This window comes from Ramularia collo-cygni (genome assembly GCF_900074925.1).
Source record: "Ramularia collo-cygni strain URUG2 genome assembly, contig: RCC_scaffold03, whole genome shotgun sequence".
NCBI lineage: Eukaryota > Fungi > Ascomycota > Dothideomycetes > Mycosphaerellales > Mycosphaerellaceae > Ramularia > Ramularia collo-cygni.
The window spans coordinates 48,133-71,318 of NW_019716257.1; the positions used below are offsets into that span (position 1 = coordinate 48,133).

The 23,186-nt window shown below is 52.2% G+C and overlaps 9 protein-coding genes; 2 read left to right on the top strand and 7 right to left on the bottom strand.

The window, feature by feature from the left end:
• Nucleotides 1-9: 9 nt before the first annotated feature.
• RCC_02385 (uncharacterized protein) lies at nt 10-397 on the bottom strand (the record flags this gene model as incomplete). XM_023767676.1 has 3 exons in its annotated part: nt 10-218; nt 275-337; nt 394-397. 3 exons carry the CDS (start codon nt 395-397, stop codon nt 10-12), a joined length of 276 nt encoding a protein of 91 aa, XP_023623444.1.
• A 974-nt stretch (nt 398-1,371) lies between these two features.
• On the bottom strand, nt 1,372-3,684 carry RCC_02386 (related to glucan 1,3-beta-glucosidase; the record flags this gene model as incomplete). Its single annotated transcript, XM_023767677.1, has 1 exon — nt 1,372-3,684. The coding sequence occupies one exon, from the start codon at nt 3,682-3,684 to the stop codon at nt 1,372-1,374; it is 2,313 nt and encodes a 770-aa protein (XP_023623445.1).
• A 340-nt stretch (nt 3,685-4,024) lies between these two features.
• Nucleotides 4,025-6,206, bottom strand: RCC_02387 (uncharacterized protein; the record flags this gene model as incomplete). XM_023767678.1 has 4 exons in its annotated part: nt 4,025-4,064; nt 4,116-4,316; nt 4,367-5,661; nt 5,715-6,206. The coding sequence occupies 4 exons, from the start codon at nt 6,204-6,206 to the stop codon at nt 4,025-4,027; spliced, it is 2,028 nt and encodes a 675-aa protein (XP_023623446.1).
• A 694-nt stretch (nt 6,207-6,900) lies between these two features.
• On the top strand, nt 6,901-7,835 carry RCC_02388 (uncharacterized protein; the record flags this gene model as incomplete). XM_023767679.1 has 2 exons in its annotated part: nt 6,901-7,699; nt 7,750-7,835. 2 exons carry the CDS (start codon nt 6,901-6,903, stop codon nt 7,833-7,835), a joined length of 885 nt encoding a protein of 294 aa, XP_023623447.1.
• Nucleotides 7,836-8,253: 418 nt separating this feature from the next.
• On the bottom strand, nt 8,254-9,833 carry RCC_02389 (uncharacterized protein; the record flags this gene model as incomplete). XM_023767680.1 has 6 exons in its annotated part: nt 8,254-8,688; nt 8,772-9,062; nt 9,119-9,161; nt 9,286-9,399; nt 9,464-9,564; nt 9,627-9,833. 6 exons carry the CDS (start codon nt 9,831-9,833, stop codon nt 8,254-8,256), a joined length of 1,191 nt encoding a protein of 396 aa, XP_023623448.1.
• Nucleotides 9,834-10,824: 991 nt separating this feature from the next.
• Nucleotides 10,825-12,160, bottom strand: RCC_02390 (related to TAM domain methyltransferase; the record flags this gene model as incomplete). XM_023767681.1 has 7 exons in its annotated part: nt 10,825-10,864; nt 10,916-11,428; nt 11,490-11,509; nt 11,563-11,678; nt 11,735-11,881; nt 11,944-12,026; nt 12,111-12,160. The coding sequence occupies 7 exons, from the start codon at nt 12,158-12,160 to the stop codon at nt 10,825-10,827; spliced, it is 969 nt and encodes a 322-aa protein (XP_023623449.1).
• Nucleotides 12,161-13,137: 977 nt separating this feature from the next.
• Nucleotides 13,138-17,004, bottom strand: RCC_02391 (related to Psi-producing oxygenase A; the record flags this gene model as incomplete). XM_023767682.1 has 6 exons in its annotated part: nt 13,138-13,190; nt 13,243-13,292; nt 13,346-13,932; nt 13,985-14,306; nt 14,360-14,531; nt 14,583-17,004. The coding sequence occupies 6 exons, from the start codon at nt 17,002-17,004 to the stop codon at nt 13,138-13,140; spliced, it is 3,606 nt and encodes a 1,201-aa protein (XP_023623450.1).
• A 1,444-nt stretch (nt 17,005-18,448) lies between these two features.
• On the top strand, nt 18,449-19,569 carry RCC_02392 (related to steroid alpha reductase family protein; the record flags this gene model as incomplete). XM_023767683.1 has 2 exons in its annotated part: nt 18,449-18,815; nt 18,893-19,569. 2 exons carry the CDS (start codon nt 18,449-18,451, stop codon nt 19,567-19,569), a joined length of 1,044 nt encoding a protein of 347 aa, XP_023623451.1.
• Nucleotides 19,570-20,282: 713 nt separating this feature from the next.
• Nucleotides 20,283-22,043, bottom strand: RCC_02393 (related to permease of the major facilitator superfamily; the record flags this gene model as incomplete). XM_023767684.1 has 4 exons in its annotated part: nt 20,283-20,761; nt 20,824-21,013; nt 21,113-21,631; nt 21,681-22,043. The coding sequence occupies 4 exons, from the start codon at nt 22,041-22,043 to the stop codon at nt 20,283-20,285; spliced, it is 1,551 nt and encodes a 516-aa protein (XP_023623452.1).
• Between the last annotated feature and the right edge of the window lie 1,143 nt (nt 22,044-23,186).

Consider the following 23,186-nt stretch of genomic DNA (forward strand, 5'->3'; position numbering starts at 1 on the left):
AAGCAGTTCTCATTGGGTATCTGTAGACGTAACTCTCTCTACTCTTTGCTGTTCTTTCCCCGAGTCTTCACATTCCACMGCCTCCGTTGCTTCAGGTTCAACCTCTGCTTTCGAACCTCGACGCGATAAAATCTTCTTCATAAGTGTTCGGCCGTGAAGGCCGTGCAGGGAGCCCCAACTCGAATTGCGAGAGATGGTGCTTGTTTGTCGACTAAGACCTCGTTGGGAGTAAGCATTCCACCACCTATTCGACCGACTCGTTTGGACTGCTTACTATCGCTGTGGTCATCACTCTCTGCCAGCTCAGCAGCCTTGTGTTCCTCTTCAGAGACGGTGCCTGTCGACATCAGCATCCATGAATCAATCAAGTTGGACTCTTTTCCCAAGACGCACGCATGTTGCCCGCCCCACCCCGTCCACATGGYCGAGGTCGTTCGTGCTCTCTATCGCGTCCTACAAGTAAAACCATGTTTGAGGCCGTCGTGTGTATTTTGAAATCAAATGGACTCGATGCAATTTCTCTACGCAGACAACGATAAGGCAAGAAGTCGAGTCTAATAACAGCAGAAGGAGTAATAATAATATAATAAAGGATTTCTACAACAATTAATGCTTCCCACTTTGCAGATCTAAAAGACGCCTCACAAGACCTACCTCTATTCGTTCCAACCCACCAACAAACCTAACCCTCCCCCTCTGAAATGACGAGCCGCTCATCAGCAAGGAGCTATGCCCTACCTACCACCAAAAAAACAAAATTAGCGCAGATTTTTAGAGCCGTAGATCAAGCACTTTTGACAAGTGTTTGCCGAGGAGACATGGGGGGGAGAAGCTTGTGAAGGTTGTCGCAGATCATCAAAGATCATCATCATCACAGGTAGAATAGATTTGGCTGGAGAACTTTCCAGGGTTGGCCGCATGACCTCGACGAATCAACGTCATGAATGGCCGGCCGGTGATTGTGAATAATTTACTCTACTGGTGACTTATAGGAAGGTACATGGTTTAAAAGTCTTATCGCGGTTTCTTTGAATGTGCGAATAGGCGTGTAGGAGAGTGTAGATAGTGACTACACAACAAGGTATTCTCTTACGATGACTTCCCTCATGCATGCCGGTATACTGCTGCAGCCAAAACGTTCATCAGCATATAGCTGGGTACTTGGTCACGCTCTATGCAAAGTCGATCATGCAGATGCAAAGCAAATTCAGCATGCACTCCACCGTCACGATATCAACACTCTCTCTCATCTGCCGTCACCCATGAGTCGTACATAAGGTGAATGAATGATACATGCGTTTTTCCCCATAAGCCGTCGCTCATATTCATTATAAGCGTGTATTGTATGATTCTCAAAGCAACGCTCGCTCGCTAATAGTACTCCGGCAAATCCGAGAAGTCGGGGATATCAGAACTGCAATTGAAACTTCTCTCATAAGCCAACTTTGGCATTGTCCCAGCGGCCAAAGAAGTCTTATAACTCCACTGTGGCGCACTCTCGGTCTGCCAGGTCCAGTAGAACCAGCCCCAGCCCTGCTCAAAAGAATGCATCTGAGCTTCAGCGAACATGAGGAGCCATTGTTTGTATCCATCCGACCACTCGCTAGGACTGGCATTTGCGCCATCGCACGAGCATCGTGGGCTGTTCTTTGTGGGACACGTTGGATTCAGTATGCTGCCATCGACGCCGCCTCCAGGCGTGGAAACCATGTTGAGCGTGCCTTCCCATCGCGATCCGACTCCAACGTTATTCAGATTCGGGGCACAATCTGTGTCWGCTTGCGACCATTCACCACACAGTGTGGGACCGAATCCAGTAGCGGTATTCTGGGACCGAAGTGCCTGTGCTGTCCAGCCGCCACATGCAAAATTGATTTTGTCTTGGTGGTTGAGTACGATCTGGTCCACATTGAAGATGACATATTGATGCACATCGAGTAGCAAGTCGTCGATGCCCTGTAGCTCTCCCTGCCAGTTGTCGAGACCCATGAATCCATCTCCAAAGACAATGATTCCTGTGAAGTTGTTTCCACGAACAGCCTCGGCGGCTGCCTTCGTCCATGCGATGACAGTGCTCTCCTCCAACTTGACCATGCGCGGCTCGTTCACGAGACCATACATGGTGACAATGTTCTTGTAACGCGGCTGCGTGAAGAACGCTGAGAGCTGCTTGTGGATATCAATAGTACGATCGCCATTCAACGTGCCATCTGTTCCATTGAGCCAGCGAATGATGCCTTGCCGCCCAGAGTGATTCCAGCCGTTCTGGGAGCCTGGAGCACCATGAAGGTCGAGATTGATGCGCAGGCCATATTTGCGAGCCCATTCGATGCCTCGAAGCATGTATCGCCAAGAAACCTGCGCAACGTACGGGTCGCCATCGTAGGTAGTGACTGCCCAGTAGCTGAACGGAATGCGGACATGATCAAAGCCTGCAGCTTGGATGTCGGCGAAAGTGGACTCTTGCACCCAGCTCGAGTAGTGGGTCTCGATCGTGCTTTTCGCTTGTCCGCCCAGCCTCTCAGTCAATGTCCATTCATCGATTACACCGTCGCTGGTGGTGAACCTGGAGAAGAACGATGGCGTGATGAATGGTTCAAGGCTCAGCCAACCGCCTACATTCACACCTCTGATAGGCATTTTGCCATACTCGAAGGGCTTGTTAAGAGGCGGTACGTTATTGTTAGCACGCTTGCTGTCGTCCCACGTGCTGTTGAGGCCCATGACGCTCAAKCCACCTACTGTGGCATCGGTGTAGGTCAAGTTGAAATCCAAGGTATCGTACCACGTAAAAGGGTCCAGTACTGTTCCCTGGGCCGCTTGAGGGATGTCATCCTTTGAGATGCTGTCGAGATTGCTGTTAGATGGTTTCGACGATCCGCCCGTGCTWGTTCCTCCAGTCTTCTCGGTCGAACTGCTCCCACTCTTCTTCGACACGACCACGGCGACGGGAATGATTATGGCGAGCGCTATTATGATGATGGCCACGCCTATCAAGATGTTCCGTTTCCGTTTCCTTTTTCGTTCGCCTTCTTCTGCGCTGACTGCACTACTGCTGGTGCCTTCGCGTACATCATCCCGGAACTCCTCCTTGTCGCTGTAGTACCGTCCTGCTCCTCGCTCCAGTGTCTGACCGCTTATGACTCGTCGCTCCGGCCGCTGCGATCTCCGTTCTGATCTTCGTTTGGTCCTGCGAGGCTCATAAGCCAATTCCTCCCGCTCCTGCTCGTCCAATGAGGCTTCAGCCTCTGCCTCCTCCCGCCGCCGTCGCCTGCGCTCATCCCTCCGTCGCTGTCTTTCTCGCTCCCTCCGCTCCTCTCTGTCTTTTTCATCGCGCTCTGCCCGCGCCCGCTCTGCCCGAATCTCATCCTCACGGTCTACGCGTCGCGGCTGCGGCACYCGTTCGTACTCGGACCAGCCCTGATTCTGATTCAATCTGTCCAGCCGTGCGAGTTGTTCCGAAGAAAGCGCAGTGCTGGAAGTACGTGTTTGCTCAGATCTTGGAGTTCTCGAGCTGCGTCGTTCGTGGTGACTTCTTCGTGCTCTGCCCGGGCTGGCCGGAATCGCATCTTCGTCATAGTTTCCAAGAAGCTCCCCGTTGCTGTCGGTCCGTTGGTGAGTTCTCCGTCTACGCTGCCTTCTGGCCGGAGAGTCGCGTGGGACCTGCGATGATGAAGCTGGCATTTCGCGAGATCAACTCTATAAATGAACGTCTTTGTCGTCGGAATGCATTCTGTACGACTCGACGATCCATCGACCGCCTGTGGTTGGCCGGGCAACGTGTGGGGTCGTCCAAGATCTTGGAAACCACCGGCCGCTTCATCTTCACATGCAAATTACGGCAGCGCCATTTGATTCAGTTGCTTAACGGAGTCAAGTTTCATTACACGTCTCAGTGTATGTTACATTCGCCATATCCATGGTTTGGCGATGACATGAGTTTGCCGTTACTCCTTCATACGCCAACCTGCTTTACCCTATCAATCGTTTTTCGTCTCCCTCGCGCAACGGCTCGTGATGCACACTACGATTTGCCCTCTTGGAGCTTCTTCAAGACATTGTCCCTGGGAGGTGCATTAATACATGTAGACAATCAGATATTTACGCAAACTTACCAGCTGTTCTGCTCGAACATCAGCGCTGACTGCTCCCGAGACGTTTCCTTCTGGCCTAATCTCCGCAGAGCAGCATCTACGTGTTCTTTGGGTATGGTCATTCCCGACTCGGAGCATTTCGCTTTGGTACGCAGCTCCTGACAGAGACTGTCGAGGTCAAATTTGCCGTCAACGAAGTCTTTATTAGTCTGCAACTCGGTCCTAGTAAAGTATTAGCATTTTACCGATCACATGTGAATGTTTTGGCGTACCATATGTTGTTGCAGCTGATCATCTGGCCAGAGCCTTCCCTCTTGGCAGACACTCGTGCATCATCATCCCCTCCATCTCGTGTCTTTTCAACCTCAGCAATGAGGTTCCGGCTCGGAGTGGACGCATTTGCTCCATTGCCAATGACAGCATTGCTTTGCTGTGGTGATTGCAGAATACCGAACAAATTGCTGGGCGAGTTGAAGTCGAAAGGCGCGGACATAAGAGCATCGTCGAAGAATCCACCTGTAAAGTTCCCACCTCCCACGATAGCATCGTTACTTTCTCGGTAGTCGCCAAACAAGACTGGGTCGAAGCTACCGAGCGATGGCGCGCTATATCCAGAGAACGAAGGATCGACTCCGTTCTGCAGATCGGTGGTGGCAAATGTCGCGCTGCCGGGGTGTTGTTTTTGGACGAAAGAGTCGATATTCTTATCCTTGTTGGCTGGGCTGTCGTGAGATGGCGCAGGTGAGGTTCCGCACGAGCTGTTACCCGTGTTGACATTCCAGCCACTGCTGTTACTGGGAGATGTGCTATCACTAGCGTTGCTCCCTCCATTGAACTGAAAGACGCGGTTGAGGCCAGCATTACTGTCGCCGCCAGCGGTGTCGCCTGCGTTCGACTGCACTGCGGACGCGGCGTTCGCCACCTGAGAAGTCTCAAAGTAGTTGTCTTGATTGGCATTCTTCAGAAGACCTGGGCTAAAGAGGTCGCCAAAGGGGTCGCTCGAACCGTTCATCTGTGGCAACGTATTGGCAAAGCCATGCATGTTGCTGTTGGTACTATACGGTGCAAATGTCGAATCGAGTTTACCTGCTGGAGTGCCTGCACTGGAGCTGGTGGCTTGTTGGTTTTGTGGACTGAGACTGCGACTGTTTTGAGTTCCGCGTCGTTCTTGTGGATGTGTAATGTCAGAGGCGTTGGAGGTGGGACTTGGACCGCTGGAGACTCCCTGTTTGCCAAACATCTGACTTCCAGGGAGGCCTCCGAACGTGGGGAAATCAAAGTGAAAGTTGCCGCCATATGAGGAGGCACTGCTACTCCGCTGCTGACCTCCCGTTGCCGGAAGTATCGGCGAACGGTTGACGCTGGCGCTGTTGAGCGAAAGACGCTTTCTGTACTCTCGCAGCTCAGCCTGAAGGCGCTCGACTTGCGCTTTTAACAGTCCATTCTCGTGCTTGTCCGCCTCTTGGGACTTTGACAGCTCCGTAACCTTGGTCTCCAGGTCCTTCAAATGCTTCTCCTTGCGTTCACGGAAGGCGCGTTGGGCTGCTCTGTTCTGCGCTTTACGTTTCTGAAAGCGCCTGTCAGTAGCTTTTTCAAATGTTTGGAGTGAATTATGCATACCGTTGTGGGTTCACTTGTGAGCGGCTTCCTACCAGGCTTCTTCGCACCGCCCTTTTCTCCTTCTTGGGTCTCCTGTCTCTTGGCATCGCCCTCCTCGTTATCTCCGGCCTCATCGGGGCTTTTTCGTTTCTCGTGACCGTCTGCGGTGGTTGTGCGTGCGTCCTCGCTGCCTTCGCTACGACCCGGCAGCGCACCAATCATCTCACCACCAAGATCAGCGGTTTCAAAGTCAAAGCCGCTATCTCCGTCCAGGAAGTCCATGTCGGGTGTGTAATCAAGATCCACGTCGAAGTTGTCCAATTCCGCGTGCTGCGGGCTCATGAAGAGCGCATTTCCATTGACGACGCTCATTGTCAGTTTGTCTGAGTCTGAATCCGATCGCTTGATTGGGTGCTCTGGGCCTCCAGCTTGCGAGTTCAGCGCAGCGTAGAGGAGGTCCTGCTGATTGCGCGATAGATATTGCTTGTTGGGATTGGAAGATTGCGCGGCCATCGATTGTGGTCGCTATCAATGTGCTCGCTTGTTTGTTGGCCAGAAAAAGGACAGGTCTGGCTAGAATAAAGGCAGCTGAAAGGATGTCAATCCGACCACGGCTTGTGCTTCCTCACAGCAGCGGCAGGCGGGGTAAGACCAGGCAGCGTGATTCGTAGGTGTGGATGAGCGTGCTTCGGCTCAGATCTGGTGTTGGTGCTCCCGGTATGTGTGCACGCCAATCGAGAGGTAGAGTGAGTATGTTTGTGGGGAAAGAAAAGGTGGAATGGGTAAAGAAAGAGACGTGCTGATGACGGCGATCAGAACAGCCCCCAAAGTCGGAGACGGCGAGACACAACGCAGACCCCGGTAGATGTGCAGAGCCTTGCAGTGGACGAGGCAGCACTTGCTCAAGACAGGGAGGGGAGGATTGCAGCGGACGGGCCGGGTGATTGTAGTGATTGGAGGAGAGCCTCACGCATCGACCTCTGCTTCTGCTGATTTCAAAGCAGAATGCACAGAAGCGTCTGGTCTGTGACTCTGACTTTGAGAGGCTGATGAATCTGATCGTCCAAGGGTCGTCGGACCCACCTTCCACTTTGGCCGGTCCCGACTCCCGAGTTCCCTTCAATCACACCTCTACCTTACAGTACGACGTCGGCTTCACCCAGATCGATACATCACACTACTCCGCGACAATTGCACGAACACAGCCATGGCTTCAATCCAAGCACTTCAGGAGGAGTTGGCAGGGCATCAGAGCGACCTCGAGGCCTGCCTACAAGCCATCGCATCTGACCCGACAGACACCGACTTGGTTCAGATGAAGGATCTGGTCCAACAGCAGATAGCGACCACTGAGGCGGAGATCGATCTGCTGAAGCGGGCACAGAGCGTGCCTCCACCGCCGCCAGCGCCCAAGTTCGACATGAGCAAACATCCGAAATATCAAAAAGGACTACCGGAGGACGGTCCACCCCCTCCGCCGCCAGAGGAGAGCTACACAGCAGTGTTCAACACAGGAGACTCGGTTGTCGCCAAGTACTCCGCCGATAAGCAATGGTATCCGGGCACCATAATATCCAAGACAGGTAGCACCGCAGACCCAGTGTACGTGGTTAGCTTCACAGGATATTCCGAGAAGGAGACGAAGCGCAAGCATGAAGTGCGCGCTGCCGAAAACAAGAAGCGGAAAGCAGAAGGCTCGTTGTCAGCAACTGCGCCTCCTGCGCCCTCGTCCCCGGTGGTGATTGGAAATGTGACATCTGGTGCTGCATCAATAGATCCGACATTGGTACAACAGCGTGAACCCAGCAAGGTCAGCGATGGACCGACACGTATGCAGCCCGCACCGAAGAAGCTCAAGGGTGCGAAAGCCCTGGAGAAAAACAAGTCGAGCTGGGGCGATTGGCAGAAGAATGGGCCAAAGAAGGCTATAGTTGGTGCACCGAGCAAGAAGCTTGCCAAGGACAGCATGTTCCGAACACCCGACATGGCGAATCTCAACGCCAAAGGTATGTCGCTTGCCTTGTCTTTGGGTGTGMACTGCTAACATTCTGTCTAGTCGGCATCACAGGCTCTGGAAAGCCAATGTCCAAGGACGTTCAGCGGCAAAAATACGTGTACGGCCGGGACGAACCAGAAGATTGAGCAGTCACCACGTCGCTTGCCAAACCTCGAAACACGGCGTCCCAAAGAAGCATGAGCGCGAAGACCGAACCATCTACAGATCCCCTCGCTCACTTTGTCAGTAGGTCATTCTGGCGCATCAACACAATCGCTGCCCGGTCTCAGAGTGTGACTCTGGTCATGCAAGGCGCTGAATTGAAAGGGAAGCCGCGTCATCAGAAGGGAGATCGAGACATTAAAAATTGAGTGCTCGTATCCCGAAGTTGCGCAATTGGGTGACTTCGGAATAGCTTTTGGATTGACTCTGAGAAGTATCCCTCTTCCTGTTTAAAGACATAGCTAATAGTTTGGAATGGCAGCATTTCTGCTTTATTCGAGTAACAGCACTTGTGAGGTGATCCCAGCATTGAACTCTTCCAATTAAGTTTTGACTATAATGCTACCAGCAGCGGCGTCTCCTCGCAGACCCGTCGCCTGTAGTGTCAGGGTATCTAATGTAATCCGAGTCCGACACAAGTCCTATGAGGTTTGCGTGGACTACTGGTGCGCTCCGTTCATGGGAGGCTACGTCGATCACAGTGGTCACTGTAATGCCCTCGTTCTGACTCCTTGCCAGACTCGTCTTTGAATCCTCCCGCTTGATTTCTGACATGCTGCTCTCTTCGCTTTGTGAAGGTTGCAGAGATCCCAGCGAAATCTGTCCACCTTCGGGCCATGTGTTTCCGCTGAGCGAGACCTTTGGTGGTTTCTGCCTTCGAAACAATGGTCTCAAGAGGGGTATTGATGCTGATATTATGATGATGTTCAGCTCGATCGAAGTACACAGCGTGTAAGGGACGAGGGTGAATGTGAAGTCGGTAATGTTCTGCAAAACCTAGTGATGAAGAGCAAGCTGGTCAGCAATATTCTCACACAAAAGCACTTGATGCAAGGTAAGCTAAGCTTCCCTTCACTTACCTTTGCTTCGTACGTCTTGGCGCTGGCAGCGACCAAGGCCAACGCACTCAGACAGAGAAGACTCGCCATGCCTAGCTTCGCCTTCAAAGACGTCTTGGTGTGGCTGATCAGAATGGCGGGCAATATTGCCAAGTACAAATCTGTAGATGCATTTCCTGCACCGACAGCGTACTTTAAATATGTCTGCATTGTAGGGTTCGAGCAAAAGTCGTAGTAGTTTGACGATTGCTCTCCTTCCCATACGTGATCTAGGGTCCTGCCACATTGGGTGAAAAGGACGATGATACCAGTCTGAGAGCACTGTCAGCTGTGCTCCTTTGGATCTTGTTTGTTCCTTTCGAACATACMACATTCAACGCGAGCTGAAAGACTATGCAGACATAGACATGCCTAAGAAGCAAAGGGTAAAAAGGTTAGCGATGTCTAAGATGTTTTCGATGTGGACAGAGACATGGCGTAGCTCGAGAGAGGCCTTCGAACTACATAGCACGTCTTTTGCCCTCTGGCATCTTACCATGTTCTTATACGCGGGTCTGTTTTGATGAGAAACATCAGTGTGCAACAAAAGGATATTCGACCCGCCATTGCGCTCAACGCGCCGAAGAGCATGACTAGGGAGCCGAGCAAACTATACCTTGGTCGTCAGTATATCGGATCGGAAGGTATGTTCTTCTGCTTGCTCGCTCACTCACACAGTATCTATCATGTCGACTTGGCTCAGGGAGCCTATGTGTTGCCCATAGCCTTTGGACACATTAAGCTGAACCATGACAGAGTACACGATTCCATTTAGCTAGATGCCGGTCAGAAGCAGTCCATCAAAATCATTCCGCGAGCAAACCAGGTACTGCTTACGAATGCTATTAGCATGATAACATCGTCGTAATAGAGCTGACGAGCGTGCTTGAACTTGCACCAGCATCGCGCACACAAGGTTATGGCGGAAAAGCCTAGCAGCAACCATGTAACGACGGCCAAGGTCAATCCTCTATTTTGATTCGCAAGAATCTTCGCTGCGCGCGGTTCCAGCTCCTCGAAAATCATCATGTTCGAGCTCATCATGTTGAAAGACTGGACGTCCGCAATGGAAACACTCACGCCGACGACGCGACTTCCTCCAAAATTCTATCCAGTCCACTGCCTTCGAACCACAGCAGCTGTGAGCAAAAGGTCAGTCAACGGCATATCAAAGAAGAAGGCCAGCTTCGCTCGGGGTATAATAAGTCGCGTCGAAGGATCATGTGCGCCCCGCGCTCCTCGCGGAAATCTTGCGGTCTTGTAGAAAGAACTCTTCGGCGAACACCCACCCAAAAGCTGATCGTAACTGCACTAGGCGCGGCCCACGTGGAACCCAGCGAGCGCCGTCGGAAGCCCGAAACATGAGACATTTCCCCAGGTTTGAGATTGTCTCTTGCGACTGGATTTGTCCGGGAGAAGATCGGGGGAGCTAGGCACTCGGTGGAGTTTTTCCCAGGGAGCCAACGGGAGGGGAGAGTCTTGACGGACAAGGACGTGTGGTTGAGGACTAACTACCGAAGTTTCTTGCAGACTCTCTCAGCGCCGGAGTGGCATTTAAATCCCGATCCTTGTTGGTGTAGGGAATGCTTGTGTTGCGGGCGGCCATTGGTTGGAAGAAATGTCGGCCGAAGTGCTTGCGGTGCCTGCATCTGCTTCAATGGTCCAGACTACCTTACTTAGACTGCGATGCAACACCAAAAGTTGTCTGCAACATCACCTTCAGAAATATTACGAGGGGATTCCTGATGCATCAGATTCGTGGCGCTTAGACCAGCCAGCCATGAGGCTCGTCTATCAAGTGGCAGTATCATCAGTCTGTAATGCAGTCAATAAGGACGTATTCATGACGACCAGGATACGGTTCATGGATGCGGATGTAGCATGTCTGGTGGCGTGAGTTTTTTCTCCAAGAAAATCGCTCAAGAGCATCGCAGTGGAGGGGATGAGAGACCGGGAATTATTGAAATGTGCACCATTAATTTGGGTATCGTGATCAATCTTGCGTGAATTGATCAGACTCATCAAGACACCACATTCATTGCGGCAAGAGAGGTTTCTGCCCATAACATACAATTCTTTCAGCAGTCAGTGGAGCTCTTCTGATAACAAGATTCAAATGCACTTACCCTTTCTGCCATCCATGAATCTTTCTCGTTACAGTTTCTTTCCTGACCTTTGCCAACAAAATTTTCACCTCCTCTGGGGTCCAACCAAGAGCGAGAGTAAAAGGCTTCATGGAGAATCCTTCAAGACCTTCCAAAAAGTTCAGACATGAATATCGTCCAATTTCTTTCATGCGTGGATCCTTTGGCCAGTCATTCGTCGGGCGTTTCTTCATCGTAGACGTCACATTGACGAATCCCGCCTCCTCCATCCAGCGAGGATACTCGGCGATTTTAGGCATGCGTTTGCCCAATTTTGCAAAAGCATCTTCCAGACAGTCCCACCATTGCTTACTAGCAGCATCAGGTTTCAGTGAGTCGTCGTCAGAGAATGTCCCGCATTCCATCTCGACAATCTCAAACCAACCGCCGGGTTTAAGTGCATTATAAACTTCCTTGTACAGGTTCGGGAACGAGGATACGGATCCAAATAAGAATCGACCATGTATCATGTCGAAGCGAGACTCGCCATATGTCCTAGACACGTGTGAGTCGCTTCAACACAAACTGTATGCATATGGTAGAGGGAAATACTGACCAGTCCTCTTCAAAGTCATCCTAGACTTCATTAATAGACACTCATMGTACCTGAGCATGCGCAGACGACTTACGACCTCAAACTTGCAATTAGGCGGGATCCAGCTGGGCTGCACGGGACTCAGGTCAATACCAATGACCTGACAATCGGGGCGCTCGTCTGCAAAGTCTATGGCCCAGATTCCAGTACCTTGGCTATCGTCAGTAGGCGATATGCATTGCATTGGCGGGTTGAGCGCAGCCTACCCGTTCCTAGATCTAATATCTCCTTGGGATTATCGAGTGGACACAAATGCAATGCGCCATCTAGTTGCAGCTTTTGATTGTGGTGTTCAATGTCCATTCTATTGAGCTCCAGCTCGTCGTTGGGGAAATTGTATTTGCCGGCATTGTCTACGCGTCGGAAGTGTCAGTTCGCATCGAACACAAGATCGGGGACGGTGGTATTGTCCTACAGCCATGATAGCGACGGCCATGCTCAAACTGATATCTCGTGACGGCGRAGACCAAACTTGTGGAACTGCTCGCCAGCGAATCTCTGTCATACAGTATACCCGGTCAGCTCGGGAGGCTCCACGTTTGTGCGATGCTTGCACGTGAGCTGTAGGTAGGCTGTAGGTACCTATCTCCGCCGAACGTGCTGTCATTGTCGCCCAGCTCATCTGCCTCCATATTGTGCTCGTCTCTTTCTTCCTCCGTATCACTGCAACCACATGTCCTTATGGTCCTTGGCAGACGTGCCGGAGGGATGATTCGGCCAGCGATGCGGTCTTGGGGCCAGAATTGGGACACTTGAGGCAAACTCCAGTTACGCGAGATGGAATAAGGTACTTCTCRATGCAACGGCAGATACGACAGAGTAACTGCCAATCCACACTCGTCACGACAACATTATATGATCGGCGCGCCGCCAACCCTGTGTACCGCTCTTCCGGCCATGTGCCAATTGCAATYCCCCACTGCGGATCGAGGCTCGCCTACTAGAGGGCGAAAGATAAAAGGCTCCTTGGCTTGTCAAACTCTGATCCCCAGTCGCCAGTTCTCAAACCGCTTCTGGTTGTCGACATCTTGATTCGATCTTGATGAAAGCCACAGATCCTGAATCCTTGAAGACCTCAAAGCACTACCGCTGATTCGCTGACTCGCTCACCACTATTCGGCGGTAGCTCCGAGACACCAAACTCCTTCAGAATGAGGGCCTTCGACAACGCGTGCACGGGCACACAGCTCATTATGCTTGTGCTTGCTACCCTAATGCAGCTACCCTCTCAGGTGCTGCACGTACTATATTAGGTCGCCTCGATCGATGCAGCCAGGAAGTAGGGATACATTCCGAGTCGTCAGTTAATTACAATTTCCGCTTGCCTTAAGCAGCTCGCCGAAGACGTTACGACACTCCCATGCATTGCTGCCCAGAAGTATCGGTGCAGATGAAATGCACGTGGGACCAAGTTGGCCGTTTGCTCTCCTCGACCTATGGTCTTGACGATACTTCTAGAGGGATGATGTCTCGAAATGATGATGGAGTACGGGGAATGATGAAAGCGTTGTAGGAAGATAGTGTACACGATGTGCGGTCCATAGTTGCGAATAGGCAAAGTATTGGCAAGGCCGTCGACTGAGACATCTCAACAACCCCTCGATATCATTCAAGAACTTGTTTTGGCATCGGGAATCACGCCATCAAAGTTGATCCTGAGACCTGCACGCCATGTTAGCATATATTATCGATGCAGAAGCATGGGCTCACTCACTAGTAGGGAAAGGAAAGTACTGGTCCCAGTCCTCAGTCAGGTAGAGGTGGCTGCAGTAACCGTCAGCAAGAACATACGTTGCTCCATCGCAGGCGATACTTACTAGTGCCATTCCTCAGGCAACACGTGCTTGTCTCCCGGGACGAACTCCTTCATGACCTTCTTGACCTCATGCTTTACGCTGAGGTTGCCAATTGCCACGGCCGCCGGTCGAAGATTGTCCAGACGGCCAATGACCTTGAGCATAGTCGTCAGAGCCACGCGGGTCATGGGCAGGCCCAAACATTGATGAGCTCCATGTCCTAGCATCATGTAGCTGTCGATTGGACGGCTCAGGTCAAGAGTATCCGGGTTAGGAAAGTGCTTCGGATCCCTTCCGACTGCTTTGAGATTCACCATCACGGTGTCTCCCTTCTTGAGGTTATAAGTCCGAGTACCAAGAGGCGCGGTGGTGTCGGTGATGGTGACATCTTTTGTTACAACACGGAAGATACCAGTCTCTCCTTTAAGGCGGGCGCCCTCCATCAAGTAGTGCATAAGTGTGTCGTCAGCTTCAGGCGTATCGAGTTTCGCCAACCTGTTGATGTCCGGGAGATAATCCTTGCCCTCGGTGAAGAAGTAGTCCAATGCTTGGCCAAAAAGCTGTCCTTGGTTCGCGACCATTCCGCCCGCAGTACCCATGATATTGCCCTGTTGCCATGTCAGCATGTTCCTGGAGATGATGGTTGGCGTTCCTACACACCCAGACAAGATCATCAACATCAGTATCGGCCTTGCACAGCTGGGCGATCATGTGCACGCCGTAGTCTTTGAGGGGTCCATCGTTTGGCCTGATCGCATCGGAAAGCATTTCTGCCACCTTCCCAAATGTCTTGATTGAGACCACGTTCAATTTGACGATTTTGCCGAGCGACTGCGTTGCGGCTCGAGCTTTTTGGCGGAGTGGAAATGACTTTGGAGGGTCCAGGTCAAAGAAGACACAGGTGAAGACGGCCGCCATGATCAGGTAAAGCTGCTGTTCAGTGAAGATTCCTTTTGGAAACTTCTCCGTCTTGAGAGGAAGGCTGGTCTCTGCATTAGCATTCGAGCAACACCAGTGCCTGCTATCAATACTCACCTGAAAAGCTCGGAGCAGAAGTGCACGTGAGCAAGGTTTCCGACATCTCGGATGATGTCTACATTGTTGATACCAGCAAGCTTGTAGGATTTGCTCTTGAGCAGCTCAGTGGTCTTTTGCTCGTAAAATTCACGCACGGCTTTGAGCCACTTTTCGTTGCCCGACGGAATGCCTGAGGAGAAATCAGCATATGGACCTTGCGTGAGAAGCGAAGCTTACATACCGCGAGATGGAGTACCAGAAGCGCTCTGGTACATCTGCTTCTCCATCAAGTCTCTTGACTTGGCATTCTCAGGGCCGTCCCCAGCGAGCATGAAGTTTCTGGCTTTTGGACCCATCAGGAACTCCATTGCCTTGCCCCAGGTCACGTGGAATGTTTCCTGGTCTTCGGTCACCTGGATCGCAGCATCGTGGCTGAACAGCACGACTGGGTGGTGAGACTCTTTGGGCTTGTCAAAGTTGTACAAGTGGTCCTTTTCGAGTCCCTCTAAAATAATTCGCATCTCTCCAGGTATGGTCATGGGATAATGCGCGTAAACAGACATCGGATCATAATTGTTCGGTAGCGCACGGAGGAATAGCTTGTAGAATACACAGCCATTGTCGATGGAGAGATCCGATGAGGCCTCCTGGAAGCCCCAATTGGTGAGCAGGGCCGGAGTGTATGACGTCGTGTAGAAACGGTCACCGCGGACCAAGGCCACGGCATCAGATAGCACACCTCGAGAGACGGTGTAGGACGGGCATAATCCGGAGCCTGGTAACTTGGGTTCTTTGTCGTCCTCGATAACCAGTCCCGGATACAGCTCTACGTCATCTGGGGTGTTGTATAGGTGCTTCAGTGCTTCCGAGACCTCCTTGTTCTTGGTTATGCTCTCAAAGGTCTTGTGTGGGACAAGGTGAAAGTGCTGGCGGAACTCGTTGAGTGTGCCACACTTCCATGTTCTCGCCTGTTGGATACCCAAGATCTCAATGGCCTTCATGACTGTTGGTACTTGCTGCGGTCCCATAGCATTGGCGCAGTCTTCAATACCACTTGTCAGTAAAGCAGCAATGTCGTCGTCTTTAAATTTGCCCTTGTAAGGTCCTTCTGACAGACGTGTTAGACGTTCATGCTTGAGGGCAGGAAATGCACGCTCTGTCGGATCTTGCTTCTTTGTCTCGACCTCGATGTGTGCAAGAGTTCCGAGGAAGGTCCTGATCTTCTCGGGCTTGGCTACGTCCTCGGGTGTCATGTTCTCTGGTAAAGGAAGCTCGGAGAATAGCTGCCTTGTCCATAGATCATCCCGCTCGCTTACAGCAGCGTGCCAGCGATATACCAGATTGAACTCCGCTGAGACCTGGTTGCCTGTCCCAAGTGGCGGCCCGTCTGGAACTACCACACGTGGGTTGAGTTGCCAATTGTCGTCTGTTCGATTCAAGTTCAAGATTACACGTACATAATCGACCAGGATAATGTTGATGTACAGTCCGCAAGTAATAAGCCTGGCGGTCTGAAATAAGTCATCATCACGTTTGTTGAGGCCAGTCGCACCATATCGATCCACGTTGATCTTGCGGGGATTTTCCGTGAATCGGCCGTCTTCGTTGATCAAGGCGAGCTGCTCCACGACATAGTTGTGGTAGCGGTTAAACAAGATTAGAAGCGCACCAACACCCGGAGGAAAGCTCAAAAGACGAGTCTCGGAGAAGCAGTCGGGCTTGATCTTCCCATCTTTAAAAGTTCGCATGAGCTTCTGCTCATCCCAATTACTTCCGTACAAAGGAGCAAGATCGAGATACGAGGAGGTGTTCGAGATCCGGGCATCAGCGTGATCAGTCTTGAACACATCATGTATGATGATCGAAGCCAGATAGAAGAGCATACTCGAGACCCGGTTTGGGTGTTTCTCGCCCTTTTCACTCTTTCGGGCCATGACGGAGTCAAACAAGACGCCCGGGTCAGGAAGGACACCACTCTGCTTAGATTTTGGGGCCACAGTACGAGCGTAAGGCATGCCTGCTTTGCCGATATTTGGATATTTGTAGTTGTTATTACTGCCGTCTGGCTGACGAAATTCGTACTCCTCTGCCAGAAGGGTCTGCGGAGGATGTTCCAAGTCATTCCATAGCGTGGTCACCAACGTATTGGTGATTTTGTCTCGTAAGAAGCCATCCGGGAGTTTGGCAGCGACTGCAATCATACTCTCCATAAGGTATTCTTTGTCATCCAGCGGCTGTCCAAACGCTGTCAACTTCACAGTCTCGATCAGACCCGCGACGTTGTTGATGTCTTGGCGTGGGATGTCACGAATGATCTCGTTGACATCCTTCCAGAAGTCGTCTTTTTCCTGGGGTAGCTCGCTGCCATCTCCAGTTTGTGTGGGCAGAGGAGCATCAGAAGCTTTGAGGAGAGTCCTGAGCTGGCCTAAAGATTCKTATACCCTGCGTGTAGTTTGATCAAGCATCGACAGCTGCTCTGGCTCAGGGGGAGACTTCTGCTTTGCATTCCCGTTGTTGATGACATCCGCCTCAGGTGTCGGTTCGATGGCTGCTCCATTAATCTTTGGCGATGGAGCGACGGGCTCTGTCTTCGCGCTCCCAGCGGTTGTTGTTGGCTTCTTCGAAGTCCTGTGGGATTGAATTCTCTTCAGGAGAGAATCCATGTTGGCACTATTGACACGGTCAGTACGCAGCTCGCAGAACATATCAGCGCAGATCGAGAACAAAGTACGATGATTCCGAGACACTGAGATAGGTATTGGAAACTTCATCTTTTGTTGCATCCAAAGGGAGAGATGGTAGAGGCTTGAAGCAGCTTTGATTCGTCTTGGTATGTTTCCTCGAGTGATGCATCTTCCGGACGTCCTGGACGTGAGAATCCAGGAGCTTTGACGTGCTCTGAGTGTCAGTCAAGCTTCCATTGTTGGAAGCCTCCGAGTGCCCGTACATGCGAGCTTCGTTGTTGGCTCCATCGGGCGAATGCTCTCTCGTATTATTGCCCCGGTGCCGTAGTTGCTGAGAGTCGCACCATCGACAATGATGGTGAGACGGTGCTGAAAGCTGCTCCGTTGTCACATCCTCGCCCACCGGCCGACTGGTTCGAGGCATGTTGTCTTGTAATGATGACTCCATGCACAGGTCGTGTATCAGAATGAAGAGTGTCACGAGCTAGCCAGTTTCCTGTTGATCCGAAGTTTTGGAGTATGGTAAGTTTGCGGAGAAGTTGTTGTCCTTGGACGTGTACCCGCAAGTCGATGCTGCTCGCTTGGGTCAAGTGCAGGAACGAACATGGCCACGGCCGATGGAAGGCATTCTCGAGAAGCATATTGAAACTCATACGTACACTTCGTAATCCGGATGTGTGGTGAGTAGTTATCAGCAGATGCAGCAACGACGGGGGCGGAAAAGGGCAATCACGCAAAAGTCAAAACAAAGCGGTCAAGGTGAGAACTTAWATAGAGGCGCAAACCGTGCGTTACACTCTCGTTGTATAAGTAGACGGCATGGAGGCCTTTGTCCTTGGCCTCTGTCAGCTGCGGCTGTACCGTTCGTTCCGTACCTGCGCCTCGAGGAAGACCATCCCGAAGGAGCTCATGCATTCGCATCCTCGACGCGAAAGAGCTGCAAGGTAAAAGCTGAGCGCTCATAGGTCCATGGAAGACGCTAGTTCGGAGGACTACAATGTGGCTTGCGCAAGGCTGGCATTGAGGCGGCGTGTGCTCATGTCACATCGCCTTCCCCGAGTCTTGTGGCCGCCAGCAGCGGTGATGGCCTCCAGAACAAAGCGGTGGAGGCAGATGGAGGCATGGTGGGGTCGCCATGGGCAGTGATCTCCGATGCTCATCCCGATCAACAGCTCGTGTCAGCACTGCCCTTCTTGCCTCCACTAGCGAGCACAAAGGCATCGCAAATTCCCAATGTCACTCGATCTCAGCGGATGCGGATCCGGCGGGAATTTGTAACCTGGGCGGTATATGTCCGCGGGTCGGTTCAATGTTGGTGCCAGTGAGGTTTGAGTGCGTAGGACGGGAGTACTGCTACACAACTAAGTTACAACCAAGCCAGTGATCCATCCCAAGTGAACCCTACGGGGCCTCCCGTCCTCACATGCAACCCAGCTTTTTGAGCATCCCCATCCCCAACCTCATCCTTCAAGATGGCCTCGAAACCGGTGACGCTGCAGGTCAAGGCGCGAGGTGGGTGACTGTCCGGCTCGCGGAGCGTCTTGCAGCAACGGACGTACAATCTCACCGGTCAGCAGGCAAACGCATCCCCCAGTTGCCCTCCGAGACCAAAATCTACATTCAGGGCAGCACCAGTGACCTCTACCACCGCATCGCCGCCGAGTCCCGCTTCTCCGTGCACCGTCTGCGCATCACCACCTTGGATGGCAAGCTGATCCCCAACGACAAGCAGACGACGGTCGACAGCGTGGGCCTCAAGGATGGCAGCACCATCCAGGTCAAGGACTTGGGTATGTCGTCGCTTTCCTCTCCCTTTTCCTTCCCTTCTCGTTCCCGTCCTCCTCATCTCTCTGCACCACGCTGACAGGCAGTGAACCAGGTTTGCAAATTGCATGGCGAACCGTCTTCGTGATCGAGTATCTCGGCCCGCTTCTCATCCACCCGCTCTTCTACTTCCTTCGCCCGTACATCTACTCCAACGCACCTTCCGAACCCTCGACCCTGCAGACCCTTTCGTGCCTGCTCATCTCGCTGCACTTTGTCAAACGCGAGTTTGAGACGCTCTTCGTGCACCGCTTCAGCAATGGCACCATGCCGGCATTCAACATCTTCAAGAACAGCGCACACTACTGGGGATTGGCGGGTGTGCTGATTGCCGCCTTCATCTATTCGCCAACACACGCAACGGCTGCTGAAGGCAATCCTCTTCTCACATACCTTGCCCTCGCGCTCTTTGTAGTGGGAGAACTCGCCAACCTCAACGCCCACTATGTGTTGCGATCGCTGCGATCACCAGGTGGTACTGAGCGTGGAGTGCCGCAAGGCCTGGGCTTCAGCTGGGTTACGTGTCCCAACTATCTGTTCGAGACTGTCGCATGGGTGGGCATCACATTGATCACTCGCTCTTGGACAACACTGGTCTTCGTCGCGGTTGCCGTTGGGCAGATGGCAATCTGGGCCCAGAAGAAGGAAGCGAGATATCGCAAGGAGCTTCCTGGCAAGTACCAGAAGAAGCGCTTCGCCATGATTCCTGGCATCATATGAACGACATTGTCTGTCCAGCCTGACAACAGATGAAATGTCCACATAGCGCAATGCCTCCATGGAAAGCAAGTCGGAAACCACTCGACTCTGCGATCAGACTATCGAGGACCGAGTTTTCGTGGCGGAAGAGGAGTCCGAGGATCCCATAGCTCGCTCATTTTGCCTCGGGAGGATGTACATGTCTACAGACCATGGTTCAGGTCACCGGGGTGGCACCGAAATACTACGTGTATCAAAATGTATAATCCTTAAAGGACTTCTGACTTTTGCAGCTGACAGCGCGACATTCAATCGGCTGTGAGACCCTCTAGACGGAGTTCTCTTCAATTTCTGCATTTACTTCCACAGAATCTCGCCCTGGTTCCCACGCGCTTCCTAACGAGCCTCTGAACACAACTTTCACCTGTACACTCGCAGATGGAAATTCTTCTGTTTTGACAATGGGGCCGAGTGGGAACGCCTACATGTGGTTTACAGCGACCGATTCACTCGTCTAGTAAGCTCCGATTTCTACCTCGAACGCAGCTTTCCTCTGCAAGGTCATCCACGATCGATCATGAAAGCAAAATTCGCAGGCGTATTCACTACTCCCGCAACACACATCAGATCCAAGGCGTAGAAGTGATGTACCCCATTGTCATCACAACTGAGCGAAACCCCATCAGATTGAAGTCTTGAATTCATATCTCATTTCGCATCATCTACACAAAAATCTACAAAGTGTAGCGGAAGCCCTCAAGGCCCTCAATAATCTTGCCGCCAGCAGCAGCTCTCTTATTGGCGCGCCAGAATTTGAATTCCATCAAGCAGGTAATGACAACGACCAATGCGCAAGCAATGGTTGTGGCGTAGATACCTGGAAGGTAGCCCGGCTTGTCCTGGCTACGGAATACAGTGGAACCGATAATGCCACCGATACCACCGGCACCAACCAAAGTCGCAGAGGCGAGGGCACGCTTCCAYTGTCCACGAAGGTTGTTGGCTTGGTAGGAGAGAATGGTGGGTACGTTGGCGTTGGCAGAGGTGGTTGCGAGGAAGACACCAATGTAACGAGCAGCTGGGGAAGTGGCGAAGCCCAGGAGTGGGAGACCAATGAGACCGAGCATTGCGTTGAGAATGACGAAGGGGCCACGGATGTGATATTTATCACCAAAGTAGGCACAGCCGTACATCCAGAAAGCGGCAAAGACGTCTAAAGGTTGGTGGTGGTCAGCACGTGCCTCGATTGTCATTCACCTGGAGTTATTCACTTACATGGTGGGGCAATTAAGCATTCTGCCATTGCGGCAGTATATCCCATTCCCTCGTGGAGGATGATGGGAAGGAAGTAGGCGATTGCGTATGTGGTCGTGGTCGTGAGCATGAAAAGCATGGCGAAGCCCCACACCTTCAAATCGGCCGCGCAACGAAGGTAGACACCCATGTTGAAAGGCTCAGCGATTGCCTAGCGAAGTATAGAAGGTCAGCAAGTGTCTTGGCGATGGGGGGCTTCATGGAAGGTTCAAGACATGCTTGATGCCTCCCATGCTTCAATTTGACTAACATCGTGACGATCTTTCTCAATACGAGCAACGACGAAATCGGCCTCCTTTTGAGTCAGGAAGGACAGCGCAAAGGTCTTGGACTTGGTGGCAGCCTTCTCTGGGAAATCGGCTATGGTGAAAGCTCCTACGGTAGCGGCGATGCAGGTGATCACCCCCTGCATGATAAAGATCCATCGCCATCCAGCAATACCAGGCATGATTCCCTTTGGTGCAGTGGGGTTGGCTTTAGTGGGGCCGTAGTGCTGTCCGTATGCCTCGCCGAGGTCACCGAGTCCATTCATCTGTGCGAAGCCATATGCCATTACACCAGAAAAGGCAGAGGAGAGCGAGCCTATCAGGTAAAAGACGGCGTAGCGCTTCTGGAGATCGTAACGAGGGTACCAGCAGGAGAGCAGGTATGCACAGCCTGGGAAGAATCCGGCCTCAAAGACGCCTAAAAGGAGACGAAGTGGGATCATGGTGTTCCATGTTTTCACGAATCCAAAGCCAATCATGGTCACGCCCCAGAGGAGTGTGATCTACGAGCTGTCAGTCGCAATCCTTAGCATAGCTCCTGTGTATGCTTACGGAGGGTAGGAAGGCGCGAGGTCCCAGCTTTCGGAGAATAACAGTAGCAGGAGGCTGGAGGGCAACGTATGTTATGAAGAATACCAGCACTAATGTCGAGTACCGGAAGCCAATGAGCTGCAAGTCGACGCCCATTCCTGCGACCACAGCGATACCCAGGTTCGTTCTGTCCATGAGGCTGACACAATACATGAACCCAAGGGTGAGCACCAGTCTGGTGTCGATCTTCCAGATCAACTTCTTCTGCTCCTCAGGGGTGAGGGCGTTGATGCGAGCATCATTGGCCGTCTCGAGAGACTCCCCTGATATCGTTCGCTCAACGTGATTGACCTCAATGGTCTTCTCGATATCCACTTTATCCATAGCGGCGGCGTTAATGAGATGGGAAAGTGATGGGAGGAGGATGCTGCACAATCTGAAGAGATGAGTGGCATGGGAGTCTACGAGCTCTTATAGCAGGGTAGGTGGATCCCTGTCTGCCGCTTCGACTGCCATCTTGCAGCAAGGCATACTGGGCGAAATCACCCGACTCTGAGTAGTTCAGCCACGGTGCTTCGAGAATGACCGGACTGTTCATGTTTTGCTGTGGAATACGGGGCACCCCGGAGGCGGCTCCAGATTTTCGCGGAGACTAGTGCATGATCTTGTTCGCAAGCTTATCTCGCACGCGGGGAATGAACGCCATGGCAAATTCCAGAGCTTCCAGGCTTCTTGGCACTGGAGTTGTGGACGCACGTCGCCGCGGACTTCAGAGTAGCCAGTCGTCTGAGAGGTTGGACGATTCGAACGCGAGAGCTTCTTCTCGGTTCCGGTGCGTGGCAGACACGTTTCGAACGCACACGTGCAAGGTTTAAAATCAATCCCGGCTGTACTTGCTCTGGGCAGAGCTTGCTTTATATCCTTGTCTGGAGACAAGCGATCATGTCTCTTGGGTATTGCTTGACACTCCGCACCGGCACACCGAAGAAGCTTCGTTATACTCCTACATCAACCAGATCCATCGTGCTGGGGATCATTCTGAGGGAACATTGAGGAGCATACTACCTTCTCTGCCGGATATTGCCGCGATTCCATTCAGACCTCATCAACGGCATCTCGCGTCGCTGCCGGCGGTTTTCCGGGCCAGCGCGTACTGAGATGCGGGGCCGTGTATTGTGACTGCACCGGTCCGTGTGTGACAGGGTGCAGCAGCTCAATCGGGGGCATTTGTATTGTCAAAGGTTTAAGATGCAAGCAAGCTCACCCTGATGCCAAGGTGCGAGCTAGCGAACTCCCTCGGAGCCGGCGAGCAGAAGCGGCATCAAGCCACGATCTGTACCCTCACGCGTGTCTACTTGTATCGTCCCTTGAAATGTTCTTCTGCGAGGAGTGCGGCCCGTGAAGAGATCAAGTTCTTGAAGACTTGGCCGTTCGCTTAACCTTGAGGCTTGAGGCGTGCTCTAGACGGCATGGCCGAACAGGCGAAATCGCAGCGAGGTCGAATGTTAGCAGTCTTTCTCCTCAGCG